Genomic DNA, 26,881 nt, shown 5'->3' on the forward strand with positions numbered 1-26,881 from the left:
TATGCCACCAGTGTTATCATGTACATCTCACAGCTCATCCACGCTCCGAACTACAACAGCCGGCTGAATCAGATTCGTCTGCACCTCAATGCCGTTAGGTATATCATTAATCTCTGCTCTCCGCATCGCATCCGCCCACGTCGTCTCAATCCCGCTCTTCAAATGCCGCTTGGCAATCCGCTCCCTCATAACCTCAACATCCACCTCGACAAACCAAGTATCATCCACAAAATTCACAATCTCAGACCACGGCGGAGTATTATACGCTAGATAATTACCCTCAAGAATCACAAGCGACACCTCAGGAGACACCACAATCGCCCCTTCAACCGGATCCCCAACGCCATGGTCAAAGTGCGGCGCCTCAATCACCTCCTGCTGATTCGTCTTGCTCAGATGCAGTGCTTTCACTAGATGCAGAACCCCCGCTGCATCGAAAGTCCAGTGTGCACCGCGGCGCGCATACGCCTCGTTGGGATCCGGGAGGCTATCCAGGTACTTTTTGGGGTAGTGGAAACCGTCCATGGGAAGCACAATTGCAAACGGCCGGGTGGCTAATGAGTTCAGCCGGGCGACGACTGTAGCTGCGATAGTAGACTTTCCTGAACCCGGGGGTCCGCTGAGTGCGATAATGACTCGCTTTGAGGGAGGTGTTGTGCTCTGGTTGTATTGGCATATTTGGAGAGCTCGGGCCACTAAGTTCTGGTAGACCTGTTCCATATTTGATACCAGTCCGAGAAAGAGAAAATAGTGTGAAACGGGACAGAAAGTTAGAAGATTGTTAAAAGATGAAACGGGCTGTTGATTGTGAGTGGATGGCGATGGCAATGACGATGGCGACGTCGGTCGACCGTCGTCCGATGCTTCTATAGCGGACCACCGCCGGCCGAACCCTACCCCAACCCCATATCCACATCATAGGAGCAGTTCAAACGGCTCATTGCTCGTGTGGGCCTCTTCGGCGGTCTCAACCCCGACGATGGTCGTATGTTGTCTCTGATCCCCAGATTCCGTACCCCGGACGTCGGCTACGCGGGCTACCGGGTATGTAGACAGCCGCTTGCAGACTATAACTATCGAGCGCCTCCCCAAACTCGATGGTTGGCGTGATGTTTGTGCCGGAACCCCCGAGTCACATATACCCTACACATATCTGCATGCAAGATGGGTGCCGTCGGTGATCTAGCTCCTGCCGGTAACATTGAGATTACCTATGGCAAGCCTGGTAAGTTCCCTACAAGTGGCTTCCCGGTAGGCAGTGCTAACTGCTGTTAGGGTTCAAGGGGCTGTTTGATGAGCCGTATCTACTCTTCCTGGCGTGCTTTGCCAGTATTGGAGGCGTCTTGTTTGGGTATGCTGCTCCCTCTATCAGGCTACCAAGACTAACAACCTGTAGTTACGACCAAGGCGTTATCAGCGGTGTTTTGGTGATGAACAACTTCGTAAGTATAGTGCTGCCTACCCACTGTCCCTAACCTAACACTGTACAGGAAAAGCAATTCCCCGACCTCTCCGGCGACGCAACGCTCCAGGGCTGGATGGTCTCCGTCCTCACATTAGGAGCCATGTTCGGAGCTTTGGTGAACGGCCCCATTGCCGACGCCCTCTCGAGACGATGGTCAATTCTCCTAGCGAATGGCATCTTCCTAGTCGGCTCAATTATCCAAGCGGCTTCGGTTAATATTCCCATGATCTTCGTCGGCCGTTTCATTGCTGGGCTGTCAATTGGGCAGCTCTCCATGGTGGTGCCGTTGTATATTAGTGAAATTGCGCCGCCTAACCTACGCGGTGGCCTTACTGCTCTTCAACAGGGTGGGATTACGTGTGGAATTATGATCTCCTTCTGGCTGAATTATGGCACGCAGTATATTGGCGGGACGGGAGATGGCCAGTCCCCTGTTGCATGGCGTCTTCCTCTTGCTTTGCAGTGCCTGTTCTCTCTGATTCTTGGAGGCGGTACTTTCTTCTTGCCATACAGTCCCCGTTGGTTGATGATGAAGGGTGATCCCACCTATAAATGGCACTGAAACGCCTATACTAACAATCCTACTGTCTAGACCGCGAAGACGAAGCATTATCTACTCTGTCTCGAATCCGCCGCGTCTCCCAAAGCGACTCTCGAGTCCAGAACGAAATACTCGAGATTAAAGCCACGGCCATGTTCGACCGAGAAACAACCGCCGCCATGTATCCCGGCATCACATCCCCTGTCCGTCTGGGCTACGAGCGATATAAGTCACTATTTGTTCTACGCCATCTAAACCACCGACTATTCATCGCATGCCTGCTTCAATTAATCCAGCAGTTCACCGGTATCAACGCGATAATATACTACGCGCCCCAGATCTTCGAAAATATAGGGTTAGAGGGCAGTTCGGTGAATCTACTGGCTACCGGCGTGGTAGGGATTATTAACTTTGTCTGTACAATCCCTGCTATCCTGCTTCTTGACTACTACGGACGCAAGACGCTGCTGCTTATCGGGGCTGTGGGAATGGGGATTGCCCAGCTTATTGTGGCTACGATTTACGCTGTCTACAAGGATTCGTGGGCCTCGCATACTGATGCAGGCTGGGCGGCTGCTGTGTTTATCTGGGGGTATATTGCATGCTTTGCATTTAGCATTGGGTGCATTAACTGGATTATCCCGTCTGAGATCTTTCCGCCGGGTGTTCGTGCTCAGGCTGTGGGTATTGCCATTGGTGTCAACTGGCTTAGCAATGTGAGTACTACATTTTACCATAGTCATAATGCCCTCGGGTGTATCTAACCATCACAGTTCATCGTCGCCCTCATCACACCTAGAATGCTGGGGACGATTAGATTCGGCACATTCTACTTCTTCCTCGGTATGTCGATACCCTACTCAATCCTCCCTTATTATTTCGGACAGTACACTAACGTGAACAGCATTCTGCGTCTTCCTCTTCCTCTGGGTCTTCTTCTTCGTCCCCGAGACAAAAGGCGTCCGCATGGAGCAGATGGATAACATATTCGGCGGCAACCAGGGCGAACAGGATATGCTGCGGATGCAAGCGATCCGGAACCAGCTGAGCCTTGCGAGTGGGGGGAAGGATATGGAGAAGCCGGATGATCATAGTGCGCATGTGGAGGAGGTTGAGAGGGGTTAGAGTTAGACTGGAGACTAGAAACAGTTTGTATGGTAGGGCTGGAGAGCACGCAAGGAAGGTGTCCTAATTGGGAAAGAGCGACGCACTACAGGCTCCTTCCTGATATCATTATTCCAGTCCATAAAGATGTCTCCCCGAACATAACTATCAATTCAATTTTATTTCACTTCAAGCCCTGCTTGTGTTCTTGTCCATTCACCGATGAAGCAGACGCGAAAAGTCTTGGCGTGCGCGTCTGACGCGACTGGACGTTTAAACATTTCCATCAGCAACATGTGGTATAGCTTCAATCTTCTACAGTGGTTAGAAAGTCTCCACCTGGTAAATGATAGTATCATTGGCATAAAAGCCATAATATACGCCCGCAATGGGCTTGCTCGCCTTGCCGACTGAAATTCTCCATGAAATCCTGAATTTCTTTCCTATCTGCTGGCTAGACGAGCCACGAGGGCTGCATCAGCGAAAAACTCGCCACCCTGACACAGACAAGCTATACTGGCTCCTGAGCCTTCGTCTTGTTGGTAGTATGCATCCTCACAAAACAAATAGCCTCAATCTCTTGTGTTAACGTGCACTCCCAGAACGCCTCGACAATATAATAATCAACCGATTTATCAGTGCCATCGGACGCGACGAGACAGACCCGCCGCCCACAGAGTGTGATGCGGAAGGGCCACCAACGCGATCCTCGGTAGTGCTGGGGAAACGTCTGCTTACTGCGATTGTGCAAGAATGCCGACTGAAGCCCTTTAAACAGAAATGTCCTTTCGAGCTCGTTAATACCATTCTCGATGGAGCAGAGCGTGCCGTGAACTTTCTTTCCCGAGAGGGCTTTGATGATGAGGACCTGCAAAAGATTCGAGAAGACTATATGGATGCGCTGGTCTCGGTCTTTGCGGTGCGTCTGCAACCGGACCCCATTTGTGCGATAAGGGAGGGTGTGCACGAATGGGCCCCAGAGGAGGTGGAGGGTAGGTGGTATGTCGCTGCGTTGCTAGGAGCATCGTACTTGGGACGGATCGACGATATGAAATGCTTTCTGTCACTTGTTGACCATGACGGGGACATTTCAAAACTCTATTCGATGTCCTTTGTACTCGCCGCGGCTGCTTTAGGCGGGCATATGGAGGCAATCCACTTTTTATCTAGTTTTGATTATATTGGTTACCACCAACAACTTGGCACCAGACAGAACACCGTGATGCACTTTGCCGCCTTGGGTGGCCATGCAGATGTGGTGGCATTCCTGTTGGAAAATTGTGATTATTGGTACATGTTGAATGACGGGGACGAGAGTCCGCTTCTTTGGGCTGTTTGCGTTGGGCATGTGGATGTTGTTCGCGAGCTTATATCGAAAGACGTGCCGCATATTGGCACAGGACTGAATAACCACATGTTGACATGGGCTGTGCAAGGTGGAATTGAAGATGTGGTTGTTGAGCTGCTGAAGAGCAGCAGGGTCTCGGCCAGGGGTGCTGAACCGGTCTCCCGGCGTTCCTACAGAAGGATGATGTCGGCTTTAGAACTTGCCGCTGCTCACGGCCGGGGTGAGATTTTCCAACTCCTCCTTGCTGATCCAAAGGCGGACATAGCGGAACTTGAAGTTTTCCATGGTGCCCTCGTCGGTGGAGACATCAACATTGTGCGGACGATACTCGATGCCGTCCCTGGGACTCTAGCGACATATGAGCGCGAATACAATATACCAGCCGTCATCGATGTTGCGCAAACAAATTGCTCGGAAGAGCTGCTTCGCTATATGCTATCACGTATGGACGTCGATGTTAACCATCCCTGTCGCGGGCAGGACACGGTTCTACACGCCGCCGTAAGATCTGGAGACATGGGCAAATTCCAAGCGGTGTTGGACCATCCAGACCTGGACATAAACCAACCCTCACACTACAACAACGGGGAATGTTTCGGGACAGTGCTGGATATTATATTGTGGGACTATGAGATAAGGGAGCCCAACAGGCTACCTTATTTGAAGGCGTTAATAGCGCGCCCAGACATGAATGTGAACTACCTCGGGCACTCGTATGTGTCTACGGCGTTTGGTACTGCTGCTCTCTCAGACTCGACTGAGGTGATGAAACTCCTGCTTGAACGTGACGACTTGGATAAAGTGCCTATAGATCGACTAGGCTGTACGCCACTATTGTCAGCGGCTGAATCTAACAGTCCGAACGCGGTCGACCTCCTGTTAACACTCCCGGAGACGCTTTTGGACATATGGCACAAAGACAACGAAGGAAGCACAGCCCTTGAGCGTTCAGCGGCGGCAGGGAATGTGGAAATTGTAAAGAGACTGCTGGACCCTGCGCTGGGCGCGACAAGGCAAATAATACAAGAAGCCATTGACCGGACAGAGGTTTACATGCACGAAGGTTTCTTGGATAACGATAGATATACACGAGTAGAGAGCGCCGTGGAAATGCTGCGGGAGCGCTTAGACGCAATAGATTGATTGACGGATTCTGCCGTTGTAGCTAGAGTTGTGTCCTGCTTATTTCATTCTGTATAATAGATCGGCTTCATGAAGCGTTGGCTTTTAGAATGTATGTTACTATGGCACGGTCAATTGTACTATCGAACATCGCCAATACCTCAAGAAACCTGTCCAATATCAACATCATATGGAATGCCTATACCCAAGGTAGAACAATGCACAAATACAAAAAGCCCGACGCCTGATGAAAATATCACTATAAAGCATTAGTACCTGAAATCATCCCCTACCAGTTCTATGTACACAACGTCAAATACCCAGAATCATATCTTTTCTTCATAATGAAGACTACAAAGACGTACCAATCCCCCGGCTTCACGCGATCCGCTCAATTTCTTTTTTTCTCTCTCTCTCATCCAGCTCAAGCGTGCTTATCTTTAGCTCTATTCGCCGTACCTTCAACCGGGCAAGCTCTACATCAAGTTCAGCCATCTCTTTCTGGTATTCAAGTTCCCTACGCCTTTCTGCATAGGATGGCGTGTCATCCAAAACTTCAGATTCAGGAGGTTCGGGATGTTCAATTGAAGGTACAACACTGGGAAGATGTTAACCGTCTGTAAGCGAAGCCGGATGTTAGACTTACTCCATATCATCACCGATATCCAGCGGCTGCCCAAAGCGAGAAGCTGGCATATCTAGTCTGGCCACTTCATCTGACGTTGATGCTGAGCGAGATGAATCAGAATCCGACCTACGACGCTTTCGACTCTCTAGATAAATAATCATAAGATAAGTGCTGTTTCTCAAATCTTGATGTACTAGATAATGCAGTACTCACCATGTTCACGCTGATGACCCATGTAGAACTGAATCATCTCCCTATCTGGATTGCGATACGAGCGGTAGATATTCTCCCACAGGAAATATTTATACTGCACGATATCGTGTTTGTCGGTTTTCGCGAAACTGGATAGTAGTGTTAGTATGGAACAGTGGAGTTGGGTTTATGTTAGACGCGGTAAATACCTTTGCACCATCTGTAAAAGAGATGAGTATCTCTCTCGAGTACTATAGCGTCCTGAGGAAAGGTTTTGCGTGATCTGGCCAGCTTGTTCACCAGTGCCCATGGGCTGTCGGACGGAAGGTATCCCAGCACGATCTATCTTCGCACAGGCCTTTTCTAGATGCCATGATGGTTGACGATGCAGTGGGTCGATTTCCGAAAGATATTGGCCCAGGCCTGGCATGATAGGTTAAGAACTGGCTTTATAGGCTTTATGGAATGGGCGGGTTCTTACCTGTGTAATGTGGTGTGCCCGACTCAATCATGATATCGCCGAGCCCAGAACCATGGATATGGCCGAATTGAAGTGGAAAAGGCGAAGAATCTTCAAGAATACCAAAGACTTTTTCGAACAGAAAGGAGTAGCGATCGGGCGAGTTAGAGTTGGTAAATACCCGCAAGAAAGTAATGACTGGCGTTTCATCGCGTTAGAGCCAGTCTCTGAGATACGGAATATCCATGTTTAGGTGCTACCCACGTTTATTATGTTGTGGAAGGAAGGTCGTAAAGGATATCTCATTCATGTCTTTTGAGCCGACACGTTTAACCGATTTGTCGATATCGAATGAGAACATCTGTGACAATATCGCGATCTGGTCACCATAGGCACACCCAACCATGATATCGCCTCCATCACTGAAACACGCTAGTAAATACTCCTGAGATTGATAGGTGAGTAGATGCACATCTATACAGTCAAAGCACTTACGTCCATATCCTCATCAGTCTCTTTGGAACGTATTAAACTATTGATATCTTCCTCGGCTGCTTCACGCTCCAAGCGTTGTTTCCGAATCAGACGAGTAATCACGTCGTTATTAGCAAGACTGGGATGAATTTCAGCCAGGGAAGAGGCGTTATGTTGCCGGCAAAATTCCGCAACCTCAGGAGACTCAAGGAATTGTTCTCGAAAGAGTAGTTAGTACTATGGTACCAAAACTGAGAATAGACATCAGCTACTTACTAGTAGTCAGGCCTCGGCCTCTCTTCTGGTCTCCCACGTCATAACTTCCCTCGGGGATACGCTTTGGCGTTTTAGTATGCATTGGTGGCGGGTGTTTGTGGACCCCGTGCGAGCTAAACACAATGTAAGGGCACTGTTCTAGATCCGCAGGCACCAAAGCATGGAATGTAACCTCGCAGGGTAGATGTTCTAATTGCCCCCGTCCCTGTGGATGGTCGCGGTCTTTGCCGGTTAGCTACTACCGGGAGAGGGAAAGCGATATGTATACGTACCGCAGTGTTTCTTGCGACTAGATACCGGCTCAATCGTACCACACAATTCAGGGGGCGGTAGGATGTCCTTATTAAAGAGCTCTTCTAAGAAATCAAGATCCATACTTGTAGGAGCAATGCCTGTCGCGCGGTGATGCTTCGATAAGAAATCATCTGTGCCATTACTGCAGCCGATATATGGAGCTGAGATGTCCTGAGCCCCCTGGGTGAATTGTTAGTTACCGCGTCAGTTATGCGCAATATCTACCTACCATGGGCGCAAAGCGCCTGAAAACAGGCTTGCAATCGGGAAGTTGATCAATGCAAGCATGCTTTATCTTGAAGAGCGAAACCTTGGTGCGATAGTAGCTATGATTGCTAGTAAGCATTGATACTCGCGGGCACTAGTTCTGGAGTTTGCCTACTTGTATGCATTCCGCTTGCCCATATCGCTCTTTAAAAGTTTATCAGGGCCCTGGAGCTTTTCTATGTCCTGCCAGATGCTCTCATCAACAGAAGTATGATGATATGACCGAATCTTCTGGTCTAGAAATTCACAGCAGTATATCCCCGAGCATTTCCATGTCAATTTTCTGGCACGGCAGCTGAGATAGGGCGAGAAGACCAGCTCCTTCTTTCCATTTTGCTGAGACCACGGATATTGAACCTGATCTGTTATTAACAAGTGCTCGACGATGGTGTTGTCTACTGACCTTGTAGATCATCTGTACCAGCTCCTCCCGAGAGCGCCCGCCAGCCTTAACAGCATATACATATCCCTGTTCATGACTCACAGGATATTCCGGCAGATCATCAACGCGTTCAATATGCTCAGCCATCAGAGGGTTATTCGTTGCCCCTGTAAGCGCAATAGGCATATATGGTACATGAGTGTAGCCCTATGTCAAGAACTAGTTAGTAAGTGGCTCACAAGCAGTTTCTAACTGGTTGGCTGTACCGGCTGCGGCTCCGCTTCAGATTCCGCCACATTGTCGTCCATGTTAGTGAGCGACAGATTGTCTGGCTCCATATTGACAAATGGCGATTCAATTGTGATTTAATCTGCTTTCTGATTAGTCCCTGAGCATAAAACAAAGGAGAAATTGTCTAATTTTCGCGACGCGTCAAGTGCCGTGCGGATTACCTAATGGTCTTGGCGTCCTATTCGGGCTAGACAGCTTGTACAGCGGTCCTGCCACCCAGACAGCAAGTATGAAAGCCCTAGATACGTTCAAAACTGAAATTCAGGTTGAAATATCAAATAGATAGACATGTACACTAATCTAGTATCAGCTAGGTCGCAGCCTCAACCAACTCCCCAAACCTCGACCCAGGCACGCCCTTCAGAGTCTCTGGATTGCCAACCTCCACAGCACATCCCTGATCCATAATGACCACTCTATCGAAATCCATAATCATATCCAGCCGATGACTCACCGCAATCACGGTGTAGTCTTTAAACTCTGTTCGGATAGTCCTCTGCATCACTCTTTCGGTCTCGCGGTCTACACTCGAGCTCACCTCGTCCAGGAGCAGAATCCCTCTATTTCCATTTCCACTTTCTCGGTGAGATGAAGACCTACCCCGAATTATCCTCCTCAACAGAGCCCTACCTAGTGAAAAGAGCTGCTTCTGTCCAGCGCTCAATGTCCCCGTGTTGATAGGGGCGTCGAGACCGTCTCGCTCTTGGACGAAGGCCCATAATCCGATCGATTCCAACACGGTTTGACACTCTGAGGCAGTGGCAACGTGAGAGGGGTCTAGGTTGGCACGGAATGTAGACCCGTCAGGCAGGAATACAGGGTCTTGTGGGAGGGCGATGAGACGTTGGCGAAGGGTGGCGCGGTCGATTCTATCTAACGGCGTGCTGTCGATAGAAATTTGCTGGTCTCCTGTTGACGGAAGGGGATCGAGGATCTTGAGCAGCAGGGCGAGGAGGCTTGATTTTCCGCTGCCTGTGCGGCCGCATATGGCGACCTTTTCGCCCGGTTGGATGGTGAGAGTGATGTTGCTGAGGGCTAGCGGGGTTTCGCAGTTGGTTTTCTTGTTGTCATCTTTTGCTCTGTAAAGGAATGAGATATTGGCAATAAATCGTTTAAAGTTCCGAAAGGGAGTGACTTACCCATATCGTGCAGATACGCCCTTCAACTCGACCATTCCACGCCTCGGCCAGGTTTCATCCGGAATAATATCCTCTGCTTCCAGGTCCTCCGGAGCCACGGTTTCATTAAACGTTTTCAGCCGCGCTATTGCACCTATAGAAGTCTCCAGCTTCGTGTAGTATATGACAATTCCGGATAGATTGGCACCAAAATTCATCAAGGAGAATAGGGATGCACCGGCAAACGCAGAGTTGGAGCGCATGCACACAGCTAGAGTGGTCAACACTGCTGCTATTACCATGACTACGAGATTAAGCACTAGATTCAGCCACTCCTGGACCATGAGGAGGAGATATGCCGGACGTTGACTCGAATCGATTAATTGCGCGTTCTTGTGGATGTCGTCAGCGAGGAAACCGAATGATCTCAGTGTGGCGATGCCTTTGATCGTGTCCAGGAAATGCGTGCTAAAGAGATGGGTTAGTATATGTCAGTAACAGTAACTGCGGTTGAGACGGACTACAATGGACTCTTTGCCTCTAAATCGAGCAGTCTCAACTGGCGCGAGGTTCGCAGGTAGAACTTTTGCACGCCGTAGAGCAGTGCACCGAGAATAGGATAGCTGATGGCCAGATACAACGACGATGTCAGCATAACAGCTGCTTGTCCGAGGCATTGAAATGTCTGTATGGAGCTTGTCAGAATAATTCCTAGTAGTACAGAAGACTGCAAAGAGGCAACTCACGCAGAATAAAGTGTTCAATGTCGCGTCCGGTAGTTCAGTGTCAATTAAATTCAGATCCTGAGAAAACAGATTTGTCACAACACCCGTATCTGTCTTAGTGAGGAACGACAGTGGTGCTCTTATCAAGGTTCGCAGGACCTGCCTATGCAGACTTGCGCCTGCCTTCTTGACTGACACAATGAATAGCGTTATTCCAAGGAGTAACAGAGCAATAATAGCGCTGATCTGGAGCAGCGCATAAAGCCCCGCATAGTAAGCGTGTGAGCGCGACTGATATCCAGCAATAGCTCCGCTGCTCCAGTATGTGAGCCCTAAAAGGAAACGCATTAGCTCAGTCCAAAGCTTAACATTTGTTGAGGCCTTACATATTGTAGGGAAATTCGTAAAGAAGCCCCATAACACCGCGAAGAACAACCCACATCCTGCCACGAACCATCCCATGCTGTTGATATAATGTTTGTAAACTGAACTATCACCGACTTGACGCGCGGCGTCTACCTCGGGACCCGGTGTATCAGGTAATAGTGTGTCGCCCTTCGCCATCGTATTTCCAGGTTTCCGCTTAGGGGCAGACTCCAAACCAGCCTTGAGTCCCAATCGCCTGACATACCCAGGGCGGGTAGACAAGCTGCTAAAGGAACCTTGTTCCGCAATACCGCCGTTCTCGAGGGCGATGATATGATCTGCCGCCGGTAGGTGCTTGACACTATGTGTGCATATCACCACCGTGGATTCGCGACGTCGCAGTAGGCCATCATTTCCGAAGACGTTTTGAAAGACTTGCTCCTCAGTATCGGCATCCAGGCCGCTAAAGACGTCATCTAACACCAAAAAGTTGGAATACAAATAGAGTGCTCGCGCGAGAGACACGCGCTGCTTCTGCCCCCCTGAGAGAGCGACCCCATCAGACCCGATATTTGTTTCATCGCCTTGCGGCAGCGTCGCCAAGTCAACACTCAGTGCAGTGGCATTGATGACTTCATTATATCGCTGGGTGTCGAATTGAGAATACCCAACGATATTATTCTTGATGGTCCCATTCCAGAGAAAGGGGGTCTGCTCGCAGAAGCCGACATGTTTGACCTGCGTATTGATGGTTACACTTCCATCGCTGAATGGGATTTCACCTAAAAGGGCCTTGCACAGTGTTGATTTGCCCGAGCCCACCGGTCCGATGACTATTGTAAGCGACGCGCGAGGAATCTGGGTGCTGATATTCTGTAGAACAGCCTTGTCTTGTTTCCAGCCAAAGGTTGCGCTTCTGATGACAATGGAGTCCGAGAGGCGATGAGCATTCTCAGGATCCTGATCCTGTCCTTCTTTACTCCTCGCTTGCTCGGCCTGAATCTGGCGGAAATCATGATAGCTATCGCCTTCCAAGAAGATCTGGATTCGGCCTAAACAGGCCAGGGCAGAAATAAGATCAGGAATGGACTGGAAAACCCGAGATAAGGGGCTCGACAACAGTGACAAGAATGATAGACTGGTGAACATGGTCGACGCATCTAGCGTCTGACGGGTGACAGCAAAAGTCAACGGGGGGCTGATAATCTGAGGCAACCAAGCAAAAATGGCTGCTACGACAGATATCTTGCGGAAACGGGCACCAGCTGCGAGCTCGTTGATGCGGAGCTGTTGGATATAATCGCTCACAGCTATAGAGAGACCAGAGATCTTCACCGATTTCATACTGCCGACGACGGTAGCTGTGAGGCCAACCCGTTTCTGCACGCCAGACATCCAAGCTCGCTGCGAATCACCAGCGAAGTTGACTAGGATGCCTAACCCGGTGGAACAGGCTATAACTACGACTATGGGTGCGACGAAGGCGACATCAAGCCGCTGGAACAACATCCAAGCTGCCAGACCCACTTGGATCATACTCGCCCATATCTCGTGCACATCGCGGATGCCCATTTTGATGCGCTCTATGTCGGTGCTCATCAGTGTCAGGGCGGCGCTATCGTCATTTGATCCGATACGAGCTCTTGCGGCGGCTGAAAAGGTCTCTGCAACAAGTATCGACCGTACCATAGTACGTAACCGGTTTTGATAGTACCTGACATTAGACGTAAGAAGACGAAAGCCCACCTTATAAAGGGACAAACTTACCAGCACAGCGACCAGGAAATTGCCATCCCAGAGTAGATGAATACGCTGGCGCCGATAAGACCATAGCCAATATTTGGGTCGGCTCCCGGCTGAGAGAGGTCTTTCAACAGCCTCTCGATGAAAAGGGGCTGACAGAAGGTGAACCCAACCAGTGCAAGTCTAGGCACGATGGGAATGATAAGTGGCAGCTTCAGAGTGCGTATCAACACCTTGACAAGGCCGAATTTGTCGCCTTTGAGCTTGGAGTAATCCATATTCTTCACAAACTGCTCATGAAGAGCTTCGGAATTGAAGGAGCTGTCAAGGGGGTAGAGGCTGTCGCTTTTAAGAACAGTCTGATATCCCATCAAAAATAGTTTATTCAACCAGAAGAAGACACCCAGGGAGAAAACCCCACTGGTTTCCTCTGGACTGTGCTTCTTCGCATCCCAAGTAACCCATTTCGTCTTCTGGTGAGCCTCTAATAGAAAGACTCCCACTTTAAGTGCGAGGGCTGCACAGAATATACTGCTATACATGACCTCAGGCCTGTCATTAGATGATAAAAACAAAGTCCTTGTCTGCGCTATATCGAAGATGAGGGTGAGCAGCAAGTAGCCGTTCAAAAGGAAGGATGGCCTTGGGCTGCGACTATGGTCCAGAAGGCTTAGGGAAAGCATGCAAAACGCAGACATCAAATTAAGGACAGAAGCGGCGATGAACAGGCTAGTTGTAGGGATTGCCTTGGTGGCGGCCAGGACGAGAAGCGCCAGCTCGAGCCCGGCATAGATGACAATAGCACCCTGCATATTTAGCAATTGCCTCACAAGAACCTATTTTTCCAATGAGCATACCAGCTTCAGCAATTGAAAGCCCCGGGCGTCCACTACAGTAGGCTTGCGTGCCTGGCAAAGAGTGCGCCATAGCGAAGTCGGGATGAACAGGGCCGAGGGAAGAATGGAGAAGAAAAGATGCTCGAACTGGAGATTGAAGTCGAATGTTTCTCCATCAAAATGGAACAGACTCGCTTCTTCTGTAAGCGGCATTCTCGAGGCGATGAGGAACGGAAGTTACAATTTGGATGCCTGGACCGAGAGACAAAGAGTCAGCCATTGCGCCATACGCCTGCCACATGGTTATACCTACAGTTATATTAGATAACTTATAGCAGGGTTCACATGCTCCATGCCCATGTAGGACTTGAGGGTGAGTTTCCTGATACATGTTTATCAATAATCTCCATTATGCTGATTGGACATTATGACTGACATTACAGAAGATAGCCATGCGTGAATATATCATCAGATTGGTCTGGTTGAAAATAGTGATAACACAACAAGGAAATCAACTCTACTTCCTTCCCATCACCCATCCTTGGTATCCGGCGCACCCTCGCTCTGATTGTTATAACCCGACCGCTCGATATTTTCGATGAAAGAGGAGGGAAGGTGGAAGATCCCGAGGGCGGAGGGATACCCCCTGGTGTAGGATAGACTAAGTATGGCATGTGAGCACCGTTGGATTAATATTCCTCTGCTTTATTTTCAAAGGCAAGTTAGTGGCTTACTTTGGAAATTGTCAGTTTCAATGCAATCTTAAATTTAGAGATTCACCTGATTATAGTGTACAGATTGAAAGCCTGAGGCCAAGAATCACAGACTGCGGTGTGTTTGTTTGTTTCAGCTTCTCCGCACGTCTCAGCTTGAGCTCCAGCTCAACCAACTCTTCCACTCAACACCATCACAACTCATCGATCTCGACCACAATCCATCACCATGGCTCATCCACCCACGATGAAGGCCTGGCAATACGACAGCACGTCGCCCTCCGTCGTCCAAAACCTCACCTTCAACGCCTCCGCCCGCTCTCCACCGTCCCCCTCACGCCCCTCCCAGCTTCTCATAAAAGTCCTCTCCGCGGCCCTCAACCCAGCAGACTGCAAAGTCCCCGAACAATCGACAATCCTCGGCTACACCCTCATCTGCAAACTACCCGCCTCCCCAGGCCTCGACTTCGCGGGCGAAGTCGTCGCCACACACCCCTCCCACAACGGCGAGTTCAAACCCGGCCAGCGCGTCTACGGCTGCCTCGCGCGTCCACGAGAATTCGGCACAACAGGAGAATACATCCTCGTGAATCAAAACGATCTAGCGCCTCTACCAGAAGAAGGGGTGAGCATCGACAACGCAGCATGTCTAGGCGTTGCCGTGCGCACAGCGTACCAGTCTGTAAAGCCATACCTGACGAAACCGGAGATGAAGGTCTTTATAAACGGAGGTTCGGGCGGGTGCGGGGTCTTCGCGATCCAGTTTGCGAAGATGCTGGGCGCGCATGTCACTGCTACCTGTTCGACGAGGAATGTTGGGCTAGTGGAATCTCTCGGCGCTGACCAGGTTATTGATTATACGGCTCTGGATGTTACGGAGGCGCTCAAGGGGATGGGGTTGGTGTTTGACCTTGTGCTGGACCATATCGGGGTTCCCGTGGATTTGTATGCGCAGGCGCATCATTTCCTGAAGGGGGGTGGGACGTGGGTGCAGGTTGGCGCGGGGAGTATGATGACCGCAGTGTGGAGGCTTATTACGCCGCGGTTTCTGGGTGGTGGGAGGAGGTGGTTTGTTCCGCTGGCGATGAAGAACTCGAAGGAAGATCTTGTGGAGATTGGGCAGCTACTGGCGCAGAAGAAGTTCCGGGTTGTGGTTGATGAGGTGTTTGGGTTTGCGAATGTGCCTGAGGCGTATGAGAAGTTGGGTACTGGGAGAGCGAGGGGGAAGATTATTGTGAGGGTTGCAGAGAGCGACTGATAAAGTGATATAAGCTTAGCCGTGATATTCAATATTGATAGATCGTATGGTAGAATTTTCAACACCAGGCGTATTTCTCGCTCAGGACCCAGTCTACTGAGCCTGCACTGTACCATCGCAAACAAGGTATACTATCACATACCCTCGTCTTACACTCAAACGGCACACCACTCTGCTTAATCAAGTCTTCCAGCTCGCTCTCTGGAGCCCAGAGTTTGACCTTTCCCATCCCCCATTCCGCAGCCTCAGCCCGCGCCGCATCCAGCACAGCGCATAGATGCTCGGCGGCGGCCTTGGAGCTCTCAACGACAAACCGCAGGATATACAGCGTATTTGCCGAAGGATCGACATCGGGATGCCGATAAAATCGGTGCGTCCAGATCGCCCAAACGCGGTTGCCAGCCGGTCCAGCTATGGCGCCTTTAATAAGAGGGGTCTTTCCTAACAGTCGCTGCGAGCCAAACTCTTCTTTCGCGTGATGCCAGAGGATATGCTCGTGATTAGGAAATATTGCAAATCGGGGGGTTGAGTCCTTGTCAGGCGATGGCCTTGACATTGATGCTCGAAGAAGCGCTTCATCTTTTTCGCAGAGAGCTGCTAAATCTTCCGCATGTAGAAGCGTACCATTGTGAGTTATCGATGAAGGCTTAAACTCGAGCTGGTCACTCGCAAACGGCATCCAACCTAAACTGCGATAGAAGCCCGGGTCGATGTCAGAGTACAGTATACTCGCAGCAACAGATGTGTTGTTATCAACTTGCCATCCGGGAAGAACATCGCCCAATTCTCTGAGAAACCGCGATGCATATCCCCTTTTCCTGAGAGGCTCATGGCAGTAAACACTCGCGATCCCATGCGCAATGACATCGGTGACATTCCCGTCAGGATCACCGACCAGTGCGCGCTTGCGAAACGTCTCGCAGGAGGCGAGGATGGTGCGCTTGTCCTCGGCCTGGTTTCTGTCTACGAGGATCCATGGCGTGATACCGTTATTGCGCGCGAGTGGCGCAGTTAACAAGAATTCGTACTCCTCGAGGTATTGAGGGAGTGAGAGGGCGTCCTTCCAGTCAGGCGCCGTTTGGTGGCAGATGAGGCGGGATTCGGTGGGGTTTGGGTGGGCGAGGTGGAGAGATGGCGACGAGGAGAGTGGCAGCTGGATATCATCTTCCATAGCGTGCGGTGGAGCTGAGTGCACGTACCAGAAGTAGAACCGTGGAGGGCTGTTAGAGCAACGGGTCCTGTGGAATGTGGATTGTATACAAAGCGGACTAGCGCCATCAACACGGGAAGGGGCCGACTCCAACCGTCATCAGCTGCAACTCCTCTTCTTCCTCATTGATTCTCAGTCCAGTTTCTAACATCCTCTGGGCAACCGACGCCGTCTCTCCAGTTGCAAGGTTTGACTCACCCCAATCAAGCGGTGAATTCATTAATGACACCCTCCCGCAGCTCTCGCAGTGTCGGACACCCCCGACACCCTATCACGAGCCGAGGTTAGATCCCTCCTGCACGATCCATGCAGGGTGCTGAAAGGCACACCCGGCTTGATTCTGGCCGCCAATTCGACTCGGTCAAGAGTGCATGAAGCTTTCGTTCCACAAGTATTGATTCCCGGTTCTGCATGAAATTGGGCTGAAACGTTGAGAGCATATCTCTGCGCCTACACCACGTCAGCCGGGCTTGTCGAACCAGCCCGCCCCGAGCTGCCGTTGTGACTTTCTCTGCCTGACCTGTTTCATTGTGGAATCGTGCCAGGTTCAGGACCTCCAATAGGCTGTGTGTCTGCTGTTTAATCGTTGTCGACCTAATATCGAGCGAAGGCGTACCCAACAAGAACAATAACACCACCAACATGCCTTTCTTTCGCAAAGAGACCCCGTCTCATTCAACTTCCTCAAGCCCGGAGACAAAGCAACGATCTCTGCGTTCATTATTCAATCGCACACCTCGCGCTCCTGTCAAGCAGCCTACACAAACACAAACCCAGACACAAACACATACCCGTCAGGCATCAGCCGACCAACAACCCAATTCTTCTCTGTCTCCCTCCCAATCCACATCAGAAGCCCAATTCCAGTGGGAAGACATCGACCCCCCAGCCGAATACAACTACCTCGCCCCCTCAAATCAGTCGCAAACAACACTGTCAACTACCCCGCATCACCATCAACAACTATCCCAGATCGAAATCGCAAGCACAGACCCCAGCATGCTGAGTCACTCCCCTTCTAATTCGTCCTTACCCGGCTACAACGACGTTAGCGGTGCCGTCGTTGTCGATGCCGACGGGTACCCGCGCTTCCTGACGCCCCAGGAAGAAGAGGATAGAAAAGACACCCTTCAGCGAGCTGTACGGGAACGGATGATGGGACTGCCGCGACGGACGGACTTTAATTGGGAGGCATCAGATGGGCCGGTTTTGCCAAGATATGAGTGCGAGCCGCCTGCTAGGGCGGGCGTGGGCCCGACTGGTGTTGCTGGTGGTGGGAAGTGAAGTGCTGAGACTCAAGGGAGTTATTATTGGGAGGAACCAAATGAACTGGATTGGATTTGGGTGGCGTTTACATATTTGATAATTACAAGAATCCGAGGACGTGAAATCTACGCTGAACATGACTGCTACTGAGGCCAGAACGGCTGCATTTCCACGCGTAAGTTCGTAACTGTTCTGTCACCACTTGGGCTCAACCTAGTGTGCTTCAGTGTGCCTTTTACTACTACAATTTCACATCTGCTGTCGGCCCCGAAACTGCGATCCCACCATCCGCCCAGTCCTTCAACAGCCGTCGAGGCTCTCCCTCGTATCCAACCTTCCGTATCCATTCTTCCGCCGTCCTAACACGCTGTGGAAGGATCGAATCCAAGAATGCGTAGTCGCGCGTGATGTTCCCCGAGGTCGGTCCCATCGTCGCCTTCCACATATTCCAGAACCCGCCAAAGTTCTGCCTCCAGGTCTGCAACATCGGGTCCTTCTTATCAACCACAGTGCCAATCTTGCGATCAACAGCCTTCCGACCCGCGGGGTAGTGGTTGTCAAAGTAGGCTTCTGCGCTCACATCGACGTATTCCGCAGGCCTACCGGTGACCTCGGTGAACAAGCGAGCTAGAGCAGTCCAATTGACGTGCTCTGTTGCGACCTCGAGGTTCAATCCGTTGGACTCCTTGGGATGATCAAATATCCACCTTGCGTAGAGACCAAGGTCCTCGAGATGGACGAGGGCGACATGGCCGCTCCCAAGGGGGGCAATGAACTGGTAGACGCCGGTGATATTGTCCTGTACTCTGGGATTTGTGGCGTTCGACATCCACTTAGGAAGATAATCTCAGTTCAAGGATGCCTGTCCCGACGGATGCAACAACAGATGAGTGCTCGGCATTGGGAAATAATATAAGAATGAACTTCCAGAGCAGCCCCGGATACTGCTGTACGACTCTAGGCATGGTCGAAGGAAGTGAACAAACAACTAGTGGAAGGAGGATCGATCGCCGGCAACCAGCTGGTCTCAGGCCAAAATGCGGTGTGCAACTGCGCATCTGGGACATAATTCATGGCCACTTCAATCAAACCACCTTATTTTTGTTGCAATGTCCTCTCCTTTTCTGGACATCCAAGGGAATCCAATCCCTCTGGAACGGATTCTCGGAAGTGGGGCCTCTGCAGTAGTTCTGCTTCAGGATGATATGGCCATCAAGACTCCCTTGAGATATCGTTGGAGCTCAGACTACGACGTCAAAGCAAACACTCAAAGTCTCATACGCGAACAAGATGTATATCGCCGCTTGCAGCACCCTGGAGACGACCGTTCTCATGGTATTGTCGGTTGTATTGGATTTTCAGCTGACGCCACGCAACTCGCTTATATGGTCAATGGGGATCTTCAAACGTATCTTGCAAAACACTGCCAGTGCCCTCCTCGTCAGCTGCAACTCAGATGGTTCAACCAGATGGCTCGCACACTCAGTTTTATTCATGACAGACGTGTGCTTGTTGCAGATATCGCCAGCCGGAACTTTCTTCTCGATTCCGATCTATCGCTCAAATTCTGTGACTTTACCGAAGCATCTCTTCTTCCATTGGATTCTGATATGGAAACTGTGGATGATAATGGCTACACAACCCGGATTGACATTGGCTCCCTTGGTGCAGTTATATACGAAGTTATAACCGGCACTAAGTGTAAGATTGATCTCTACAGGGACAACCCTCCTACCGATGGTCGAGCTTATTGGCCAGAGAGGAGGCTTCTACCAAGCACACAAGGTATCTGGCTTGGCTGGATTATTGAAGGCTGCTGGAATGGCGAATTTGCCAGCGCTCACAACCTCCTCCAGGCATTGAATTCCACCAACCCGCATATCTTATCCTGATTCCTGGCCCATGAGAGATCGGCCTAATGCAACTGTCATTGGTGTATTAAGCTTGGCAGTGGTTACTCTGATTGCATTTGTAGTAGCTGCTTGGGAGCTAGGGCATCGCGCTAATAACAGAGTAACTCACTAGAATTCCCTGTGAACGAGGTGGTTATCCTGAAAGTGGTGCAACGAAATTGAACAGGGAATTCGTTTCTTTACAATTGCAATTGTCTTACATTTATCTACATGACTTACAAAACCTAACCACTCAAATGCAGGAATTGCGCTGATACAATGCTTGCTTGCTCTATACTTCGGTGCTATGTACTTTTAAATCTAGTTCCAGTCCAATTCAATCAACCCATCTCAGCACGAAACAGGCACTTATTCAGCTCCTGAAAAGCCTCAATCCACCCTCAACATCATCCTCACTCTCTTCATCAGCCCCACCTCGCCCAACCATACCCACGTCCTCCTCATCCTCACTTCCCTCCCCTAGCATCCCACTCGCCGTGCGTCCCAAAAGACTAGCAAAGAACTCATCTCTTGCATTTCTCGTCCATGATCCCCGCTCCTCAGGCGCCATGAAATTTTGCAGTTTCTCATGCACATCGAAGCGCATCTTGCGTCCCTTGGACGCGCGCGTGTCCACGTCCCGCTTGACTTTATCCTTGCGCATGCCCGTCACATGGTGCACATTGCGCGAGGGGAGGAGGTGCAGCGTGTCCAGGCCGTTCGTGATAGCGTCCGAGGAAGACATTCGCTGCTCGACGAGTTCACGGAGAAGGGACTGGTAGAAGACGCTGTCGTCGTAGATGTCGCCTTGTTCTTGTTCAGGTGCTGCGCCATTTGTAGTGGCCGTGCGCGCGCGCTTAGCGCTGCGGAGATCCGCGGTCTCGGATGCAACGTGGGCGTCTAGAACGGCGGTGATGGTTTGCTGCTTCCCGGCTTCGGAGCCGAGGAGCTTCGTCTTGGAGTTTGCGAGGGTTGTGGCGTTTGCGCCGCGGACTTTGAGGGACCATTTGTCCAGGATTGCCCGGCGGTGCGTGAGGGAGTCGGACTCTAGGTCTGCCATGCGTTTCCAGAGGGAGGAGGTTGGGGTGCTTGGTGTTGCGGGGGAGGGACGCTTGCGCTTCTTGGACTCGTCTGTGGTTTGGGCGTCGACGAGGGTGAGGCGGAGGTCTTCGAGGGTGGACCAGAGGGTGAGAGCGGCAGATTCAGCGGATTTGAAGGCGTCCGCGTCAGCGTCGACATCGGGCTGCGTGGCTGTTAGTTGGTTGGTTGCCGTGAGGCCCTTTTGGAGCTTAATGCGGGCGTTGAGGAGAGCGTCGAATGCTGAGCGTTGTTGTTTGACGGCTCGGCCTTTGATTGCGTCCGCTTTGGCGGCTTGGGAGATGGAGGCTGCTATGGTCTTTTGGTCCGTGGCCATTAGCTGGCGAAGTTCTTCGCGGTCGTCAGATTTGGCGTCGTCGAACTGCACTCGGCGTTTGGGTGGCTTTGCAGTTTCCTCGTCATCCTCTTCCTCTTCTTCATCTTCGTCTTCGTCATCCTCGTCTTCATCGGACTCTTCGTCAAATCCTTCCTCATCCTCCTCACTATCTTCTGACCCGTCCATGTCTATGTCATCCTCAACCATGCGACCCTTTTTGCTGACAGCCTTGGGTTTGCGCGGCCTCTCCTCTTCACTTTCTTCGGAAATGTCCTCGTCGTCGCTTACATCGTCATCATCTTCGCTATCTTCGTCATCTGAGCGCTTTTTGAACGGATCGTCATCGCTCTCTTCTTCAAGAGCATCGCGGCTAACTCGCGAACCGGCGTATTGTTTCCCTAACGAGACGGGTTCCTCGTTGCGAAGTTTTGCTTTCCTAGTAGCAATTAGCATAGCGCCACAACCCTATGCTTGATAAGCAAACTAACCCAACAGCTTGGTAGTGCTCTCTACCAGCACTGGCATCCTTCTCGACTTCCTCTTCATCGCTAGAATTTCCGCCGCGCTCGATATCCTCAGGATCAAAGTCTGATCAGTTAGTTACAGCTTTTAAGCAGGAATCTTTAAAGGACCAGTAAATACCTCGTGGTGTAAGATCCTCCAAATCAGCAATCTGCTCTGCCAGCGATTTTGGCGCCATTTTCTATGCAAAAGCGAATGCTTGTGAACAAATTTGTCTGGAGAAATTATTTTCTGCCGCGACAATATTTTCGAGCAATCGGAAAGCGGTGAGGCCGAGCTAACCACTTTGACAAGTCGGAGCGGTCCCGGGGCTCCTGATTGGGGCTGTTCTACCGGCGGTGAGAGCTTATCTGCGGCAGTATTGTGGATTCGGCCTCAGGCTCGCCGTTGCTTCTCCTCACGACATCAACTTTGCACAAGATGAGTGTACAACGGAGGTTGTTTTCGACATTTCGATGTCTGCAACATGATAATCCGCTGGTTTGTTTTCATGACCCGGTCCTAATCGAACCCGATCTAATTAAATATAGGGCCTCCCGCGCTCCGGCACCCCGCCGCCATTTCCCCGTCGCGGCCGCGGCTTGCCCGAGAAGCGCAAGATTCGCGATGTGAAGAAGGTCATTGCTGTCTCCTCGGCGAAAGGAGGAGTAGGAAAGTCGACCATTGCTGGTGTGTGCTTCATCTCTATTCGAAGTCGACTCTATCTAACCCGATAGTCAATCTCGCCCTCTCTTTCGCCCGCCGCGGCATCCGTACTGGAATCCTCGACACAGATATATTTGGCCCATCTATACCTACGCTCCTCAACCTGTCTGGCGAACCCCGATTAGACGACAGTACGTATCTCACACATCAACATTCCTGTCGGTCATCTCCAACTCACCTCAACTAGAAAACTGCCTCGTCCCCCTAACAAATTACGGCCTAAAGTCCATGTCAATGGGCTACCTCCTCCCACCACCCCCCGAACAACCCAATCAAACCGACATCCAGCGCCAACCAATGGACACAACCCCTATTTCCTGGCGTGGTCTCATGGTCACAAAAGCTATGCACCAGCTACTCCACTCTGTCTCCTGGGGTCCACTCGACGTGCTATTCCTTGATCTACCACCCGGAACCGGAGATGTACAGCTCACAATAAACCAAGAGATTATCCTCGACGGTGCAGTGATAGTCACGACGCCGCAAGATATTGCTCTGCGGGATGCGGTCAGAGGGTTTGGGATGTTCCAACGCATGGACGTCCCTGTGCTAGGAATGGTGCGGAACATGGCCTTTTTCGCGTGCCCGGAGTGTGGGACCAAAACGAAGATCTTCTCGGCTGGTCTGCATGACAAGCATGGGCATGGTCATGGCCATGGTGGTGAGGCGGACTGGGGCGTGTTGGCGGAGTGTAAGCGGCTTGGGGTGGAGTTTTTGGGTGACATCCCGCTTGATGCGAGGGTTTGTGAGGATGCGGATCGCGGTATGCCGACCGTTGTTGCGGAAGAAGGGGACCGGAGTGTAAGGAGGGAGGCGTTTATGGATGTAGCAGAGAAGGTGGCTAGGAAGGTTGGCATTGAGTGGTAGATTGGCCTGTCTGTATTATATTAGCATTGTATACTATTATGATAAACCATGGACTAAAATAAGTTGAATGCATAAACTCCATTACAAGAAGCCTACAACATATAACTTCAACCATAAGGCTGTGGAGGGAGTCTCACCCAACCGTGATTCAGTGACACCTGACTGGGCCAAGGTTTATGGGAAGCATAAATTTGCCTGGGGGTGGGCCGAGGGTTTGTAAAGGCGAGGACTTTAGTTCAGTGATTCTGTGCACAGATTCTATAGCAGCAAGTACGACCTGTTCTCTTTCTTTTCCTGGAAGTATTTGATTGGCATCTTTGTCTTGTTTAGCTCGTTGTGAACCCTTAAACTATTCGTCAAGACAGACTATATCATGCAATAGTATCGACCCTCCCCATTGCGGCTTATATGTTATTCTCCCTTTCTGCCCTTCAAATTATCTCTTCACTCATAGTCATACACCATCGGGCAGTTCGAAATACAAGCCGCCCTCAACTCTAAATACTCAACCCTCAGTCCACGGTCACTCCACCTTTAGGCTTTAACAGCCAACAGAATCTAACTTTACCAGTCACCACCTCGAAATATTTAAAGGAACCAGAGATGTCCCTGAACCAGAAACCTACCAGTCTCAATCGCCTCTACATTACGAGCTGAAAGACCTAAGCCGTGTCGCGGGGATTTCTAACGCCATGGGTTGCCCGATGTATATCAGCCCTGAAGAGGACCCCATCCCAAATCGCCAAACGCAGCTCTCTGAGATGAAGGGAACTCTCGATGGGACGCTTAATATAGTTGAGAGCCTGATTTATGAGCAGGGATTCCTGGACCAGGGCAACAGGAGTGGACTGCTTATGGAGGTACGATACAGCACAGAATATTTTTATTCTGGACTACCACTCAGCACTCCCCCAGTACTAAGATCTGACTATTCACTTCGCCAAAAACAGCTCTCTGATATAGTGGAAACTCTCCAAGAGATGATTGTTACAGTCGAGAGCCTGCTTGATGGGCAGGAAACCCGGGTCCAGGATAACAGGGATGGGCGGCCTATCCAGGTACGATATAGCACAAACCATTCTTATTCTGGGCAAGCACCGAGCACTCCGTCAGTACTGAGATCTGAAAACTCACTTCAGCGCCGACATGATCCATATTGGGATTGAGAAAGCGAGATTGAAAGGGGTATGCCTGAACCTTTGGAACCTGGCTGGTGAAGCGATTCGCCTTTATGCGATATTCTTAAGCAGTTTATTTCGGGGTTAAATTTACTGCCCAGCATTACTATGTTTCTTTCAGGTTGCTGCCATATTCATTGGAAATGAACAGATCAGGGGAGGATTCGTTTTTCTTTGTATGGGTTAGGGTCAACAATGGAATGAAACAACTTTTCTGCCATGAAAGCTTCAGACTTCTGTAATCCTCCCGGCCCATCATCGCCTGCACGCGGCATATGCTGCCTCTAATACGACCATGTGCAATGCGTCAATAATTCTCTAAACCGAGGTGCTGCGCTTAATCAAGGCCTGAATTAATGACAAGACTTGCCGACGGAGTAGTTTCCGAGTGGCGCACTTGCCGAGCTCGCTGGAATTTGCCGAGTGCTCGCCCAATCGACCAGTCAACGATCCAGCGTAAGCTTATCTCGCTTCCATCGCCGGTTCGTCATCCTGTTGTGCCCCGAATTTCTGGGGAGCGCTAGTGGTCTTGAACTCACGATGGAGTTAGCGGGGTTGAACTTAAGAGGCAGCGTGCCCCAGATTTCGACTGTGTACTCAACCGTCTACCCCCATATAAACTCCCACGATGCATAACCCTGGTAAGTCCGATAAAATAATAACGGCTAAGGAATGTGAATCCTAACCTGGCCAGACTCACAAAACACTGCCCTCCATGGCATCGTCAACCAATACCGCCCGGACATGGCACCCTATGAGGCCATCTACTGTAGATTACACCGCGACCCCGAGCTCTCGGGACAGGAGAAAGAAACCTCCTCAATAGTAGCCAGCCATCTCCGAAAACAGGGGTTCGAGGTGCACAGCAATATCGGCGGGTACGGCGTCGCCGGCATCCTGCGAAACGGACCGGGCCCTACCGTGCTGCTCCGCGCCGACATGGATGCGCTCCCGATGGAGGAGAAAACTGGGCTGGAGTATTCGAGTAAAAGGAGCGTCCGGAACAAGGACGGGAGAGAAGTCCCCGTGATGCATGCGTGCGGACACGATACCCACGTTACGGGCCTGTTAGGCGGCTCGGAGCTGCTGTATGCCGCACGAGACCAGTGGAGCGGAACCCTGGTCGTGATTTTCCAGCCGTCGGAAGAGGAACTGAACGGTGCGCAAGCAATGCTCGATGATGGGCTCTATGATAAAATCCCCAAGCCGGATATTGTCCTAGCGCAGCACGTTATCCGCATGAGGGCCGGGACGGTTGCCGTTCGGCCGGGGAGGCTATTAACGGCCACGGACGCCTTTGACGTGCGAATCTTCGGTCGTGGTGGTCACGGCTCTTCGCCGCAGATGTGCGTTGATCCGATTGTTATCGGTGCCTCGATCATCACGCGCCTGCAGAGCATCGTCAGCCGCGAGATTACACCGGGGGAGCTGGCGATTGTCAGCTGCGGGAGTATCCAGGCCGGCCATGCGCCGAATATTATCCCAGACCAGTGCGACCTGAAACTGAGTCTACGGTCCTATGAGCCCAGGGTGCGGAAACGATTGTGCACAGCGGTCAAGCGGATCATCGAAGCCGAGTGTGCAGCATCGGGGGCACCACAGAAGCCGCAAATCACGCATACCATCAACGCCCCGGCAACTCACAATGACGCGGAAACGGTAAAGGAGCTGCAGAAGACGTTTGGGTCCTATTTCGGAGACAGCCTAGTGGAAACGGAACCGGCGACGGCGAGCGAGGACTTTTCCTTGTTGGCGACAGCCGTCGGGGCGCCGTATGTGATGTGGCTGTTTGGAGGAATTGAAGCAGAGAAATGGGACGATGCGGTTTCGAGAGATGCAGTAGACGAGCTTCCTGGTAACCATTCGCCGTTCTTTGGACCGGATATGAAGCCAACACTGAAGACAGCGGTGGATGCGATGGCTGTTGGGGCGTTGACTTTTTTGAAGACGAAGTGTTTGAATTAGTGTAGACATTGAATAGCAGAAACCATCTTTTTACAATTTGCTCTGCCATTCCAAGATGTCTTTGCTATCGTCTGGAAGTGTTAGGTATCTTGTATTTGTGTCGATCAACATTGCGGTTGTTGTTGATATGTTGTTGATATCCTTTCGTCTCTGCAAGTATGCTGGAAAGAGATAAATGTTCCACGAATGGAACATAGAGGATGGAAATGATGATAAGTTGGGGAGTTGTAGAGTTGAGTGTTTGTTGAAGCAGCAAGTT

General features: G+C 50.9%; 13 protein-coding genes across 13 annotated transcripts; 7 read left to right on the plus strand and 6 right to left on the minus strand.

The window, feature by feature from the left end:
* Positions 1–7: 7 nt before the first annotated feature.
* Positions 8–751, minus strand: ASPVEDRAFT_43945 (uncharacterized protein). The gene has a single exon (XM_040812940.1). The coding sequence runs from the start codon at positions 718–720 to the stop codon at positions 28–30; it is 693 nt and encodes a 230-aa protein (XP_040670231.1). The 5' UTR covers positions 721–751; the 3' UTR covers positions 8–27.
* A 413-nt stretch (positions 752–1,164) lies between these two features.
* On the plus strand, positions 1,165–3,271 carry ASPVEDRAFT_63847 (sugar porter family MFS transporter; the record flags this gene model as incomplete). Its single annotated transcript, XM_040815695.1, has 7 exons — positions 1,165–1,225; positions 1,276–1,351; positions 1,397–1,442; positions 1,533–1,983; positions 2,058–2,722; positions 2,780–2,849; positions 2,911–3,271. The coding sequence occupies 7 exons, from the start codon at positions 1,165–1,167 to the stop codon at positions 3,129–3,131; spliced, it is 1,590 nt and encodes a 529-aa protein (XP_040670232.1). The 3' UTR covers positions 3,132–3,271.
* Positions 3,272–3,420: 149 nt separating this feature from the next.
* Positions 3,421–5,735, plus strand: ASPVEDRAFT_43947 (uncharacterized protein). The gene is made up of 2 exons (XM_040812941.1): positions 3,421–3,655; positions 3,713–5,735. Exons 1-2 carry the CDS (start codon positions 3,499–3,501, stop codon positions 5,599–5,601), a joined length of 2,046 nt encoding a protein of 681 aa, XP_040670233.1. The 5' UTR covers positions 3,421–3,498; the 3' UTR covers positions 5,602–5,735.
* An 80-nt stretch (positions 5,736–5,815) lies between these two features.
* ASPVEDRAFT_43949 (uncharacterized protein) lies at positions 5,816–8,927 on the minus strand. Its single transcript, XM_040812942.1, has 13 exons — positions 8,820–8,927; positions 8,575–8,760; positions 8,287–8,528; positions 8,134–8,230; positions 7,883–8,084; positions 7,611–7,832; positions 7,356–7,552; positions 7,125–7,305; positions 6,882–7,058; positions 6,610–6,823; positions 6,422–6,549; positions 6,227–6,353; positions 5,816–6,178 (listed from the first exon to the last, which is right to left on the minus strand). Exons 1-13 carry the CDS (start codon positions 8,889–8,891, stop codon positions 5,959–5,961), a joined length of 2,265 nt encoding a protein of 754 aa, XP_040670234.1. The 5' UTR covers positions 8,892–8,927; the 3' UTR covers positions 5,816–5,958.
* Positions 8,928–9,098: 171 nt separating this feature from the next.
* On the minus strand, positions 9,099–13,880 carry ASPVEDRAFT_73978 (putative ABC multidrug transporter). The gene is made up of 7 exons (XM_040816231.1): positions 13,654–13,880; positions 12,821–13,602; positions 11,074–12,767; positions 10,709–11,019; positions 10,484–10,647; positions 9,984–10,430; positions 9,099–9,923 (listed from the first exon to the last, which is right to left on the minus strand). The coding sequence occupies exons 1-7, from the start codon at positions 13,843–13,845 to the stop codon at positions 9,155–9,157; spliced, it is 4,359 nt and encodes a 1,452-aa protein (XP_040670235.1). The 5' UTR covers positions 13,846–13,880; the 3' UTR covers positions 9,099–9,154.
* Positions 13,881–14,079: 199 nt separating this feature from the next.
* On the plus strand, positions 14,080–15,841 carry ASPVEDRAFT_43951 (NAD(P)-dependent alcohol dehydrogenase). Its single transcript, XM_040812943.1, has one exon. The coding sequence runs from the start codon at positions 14,575–14,577 to the stop codon at positions 15,601–15,603; it is 1,029 nt and encodes a 342-aa protein (XP_040670236.1). The 5' UTR covers positions 14,080–14,574; the 3' UTR covers positions 15,604–15,841.
* ASPVEDRAFT_135933 (uncharacterized protein) lies at positions 15,662–16,774 on the minus strand (the record flags this gene model as incomplete). The annotated part of the gene is made up of 1 exon (XM_040807251.1): positions 15,662–16,774. The coding sequence occupies one exon, from the start codon at positions 16,772–16,774 to the stop codon at positions 15,662–15,664; it is 1,113 nt and encodes a 370-aa protein (XP_040670237.1).
* Positions 16,775–17,046: 272 nt separating this feature from the next.
* Positions 17,047–18,208, plus strand: ASPVEDRAFT_789753 (uncharacterized protein). The gene has a single exon (XM_040816631.1). The coding sequence runs from the start codon at positions 17,456–17,458 to the stop codon at positions 18,095–18,097; it is 642 nt and encodes a 213-aa protein (XP_040670238.1). The 5' UTR covers positions 17,047–17,455; the 3' UTR covers positions 18,098–18,208.
* Positions 18,209–18,320: 112 nt separating this feature from the next.
* Positions 18,321–18,908, minus strand: ASPVEDRAFT_85869 (uncharacterized protein; the record flags this gene model as incomplete). The annotated part of the gene is made up of 1 exon (XM_040817752.1): positions 18,321–18,908. One exon carries the CDS (start codon positions 18,906–18,908, stop codon positions 18,321–18,323), a length of 588 nt encoding a protein of 195 aa, XP_040670239.1.
* A 280-nt stretch (positions 18,909–19,188) lies between these two features.
* ASPVEDRAFT_85870 (uncharacterized protein) lies at positions 19,189–19,971 on the plus strand (the record flags this gene model as incomplete). The annotated part of the gene is made up of 1 exon (XM_040817753.1): positions 19,189–19,971. The coding sequence occupies one exon, from the start codon at positions 19,189–19,191 to the stop codon at positions 19,969–19,971; it is 783 nt and encodes a 260-aa protein (XP_040670240.1).
* A 242-nt stretch (positions 19,972–20,213) lies between these two features.
* Positions 20,214–22,109, minus strand: ASPVEDRAFT_152828 (AATF family protein). The gene is made up of 3 exons (XM_040808327.1): positions 22,028–22,109; positions 21,874–21,973; positions 20,214–21,821 (listed from the first exon to the last, which is right to left on the minus strand). Exons 1-3 carry the CDS (start codon positions 22,083–22,085, stop codon positions 20,345–20,347), a joined length of 1,635 nt encoding a protein of 544 aa, XP_040670241.1. The 5' UTR covers positions 22,086–22,109; the 3' UTR covers positions 20,214–20,344.
* Positions 22,110–22,327: 218 nt separating this feature from the next.
* On the plus strand, positions 22,328–23,572 carry ASPVEDRAFT_196925 (Mrp/NBP35 family ATP-binding protein; the record flags this gene model as incomplete). Its single annotated transcript, XM_040809223.1, has 4 exons — positions 22,328–22,387; positions 22,438–22,576; positions 22,624–22,743; positions 22,800–23,572. The coding sequence occupies 4 exons, from the start codon at positions 22,328–22,330 to the stop codon at positions 23,477–23,479; spliced, it is 999 nt and encodes a 332-aa protein (XP_040670242.1). The 3' UTR covers positions 23,480–23,572.
* Positions 23,573–25,149: 1,577 nt separating this feature from the next.
* ASPVEDRAFT_73985 (putative zinc metallopeptidase) lies at positions 25,150–26,662 on the plus strand. Its single transcript, XM_040816232.1, has 2 exons — positions 25,150–25,298; positions 25,352–26,662. Exons 1-2 carry the CDS (start codon positions 25,286–25,288, stop codon positions 26,620–26,622), a joined length of 1,284 nt encoding a protein of 427 aa, XP_040670243.1. The 5' UTR covers positions 25,150–25,285; the 3' UTR covers positions 26,623–26,662.
* The last annotated feature ends 219 nt before the right edge of the window (positions 26,663–26,881 follow it).

This window comes from Aspergillus versicolor, assembly GCF_001890125.1.
Source record: "Aspergillus versicolor CBS 583.65 unplaced genomic scaffold ASPVEscaffold_7, whole genome shotgun sequence".
In the NCBI taxonomy this organism is placed as follows: Eukaryota; Fungi; Ascomycota; class Eurotiomycetes; order Eurotiales; family Aspergillaceae; genus Aspergillus; species Aspergillus versicolor.

Bases quoted from the DNA above. Each gene is read 5' to 3' on its own strand.
- ASPVEDRAFT_43945 (XM_040812940.1), bottom strand. From the start codon at position 720: ATGGAACAGGTCTACCAGAACTTAGTGGCCCGAGCTCTCCAAATATGC.
- ASPVEDRAFT_43947 (XM_040812941.1), top strand. From the start codon at position 3,499: ATGGGCTTGCTCGCCTTGCCGACTGAAATTCTCCATGAAATCCTGAAT. The intron at 3,656-3,712 runs GTATGCATCCTC...GTGCACTCCCAG, and splicing joins GAGCCTTCGTCTTGTTGGTA to AACGCCTCGACAATATAATA.
- ASPVEDRAFT_43949 (XM_040812942.1), bottom strand. From the start codon at position 8,891: ATGGAGCCAGACAATCTGTCGCTCACTAACATGGACGACAATGTGGCG. The intron at 8,529-8,574 runs GTCAGTAGACAA...ATAACAGATCAG, and splicing joins TGGTACAGATGATCTACAAG to GTTCAATATCCGTGGTCTCA. The intron at 8,231-8,286 runs GTAGGCAAACTC...TAGCAATCATAG, and splicing joins GGCAAGCGGAATGCATACAA to CTACTATCGCACCAAGGTTT.
- ASPVEDRAFT_73978 (XM_040816231.1), bottom strand. From the start codon at position 13,845: ATGCCGCTTACAGAAGAAGCGAGTCTGTTCCATTTTGATGGAGAAACA. The intron at 13,603-13,653 runs GTATGCTCATTG...CTAAATATGCAG, and splicing joins GCTTTCAATTGCTGAAGCTG to GGTGCTATTGTCATCTATGC. The intron at 11,020-11,073 runs GTAAGGCCTCAA...GTTTCCTTTTAG, and splicing joins TACGAATTTCCCTACAATAT to GGCTCACATACTGGAGCAGC.
- ASPVEDRAFT_43951 (XM_040812943.1), top strand. From the start codon at position 14,575: ATGGCTCATCCACCCACGATGAAGGCCTGGCAATACGACAGCACGTCG.
- ASPVEDRAFT_789753 (XM_040816631.1), top strand. From the start codon at position 17,456: ATGCCTTTCTTTCGCAAAGAGACCCCGTCTCATTCAACTTCCTCAAGC.
- ASPVEDRAFT_152828 (XM_040808327.1), bottom strand. From the start codon at position 22,085: ATGGCGCCAAAATCGCTGGCAGAGCAGATTGCTGATTTGGAGGATCTT. The intron at 21,974-22,027 runs GTATTTACTGGT...CTAACTGATCAG, and splicing joins GGAGGATCTTACACCACGAG to ACTTTGATCCTGAGGATATC. The intron at 21,822-21,873 runs GTTAGTTTGCTT...AATTGCTACTAG, and splicing joins GAGCACTACCAAGCTGTTGG to GAAAGCAAAACTTCGCAACG.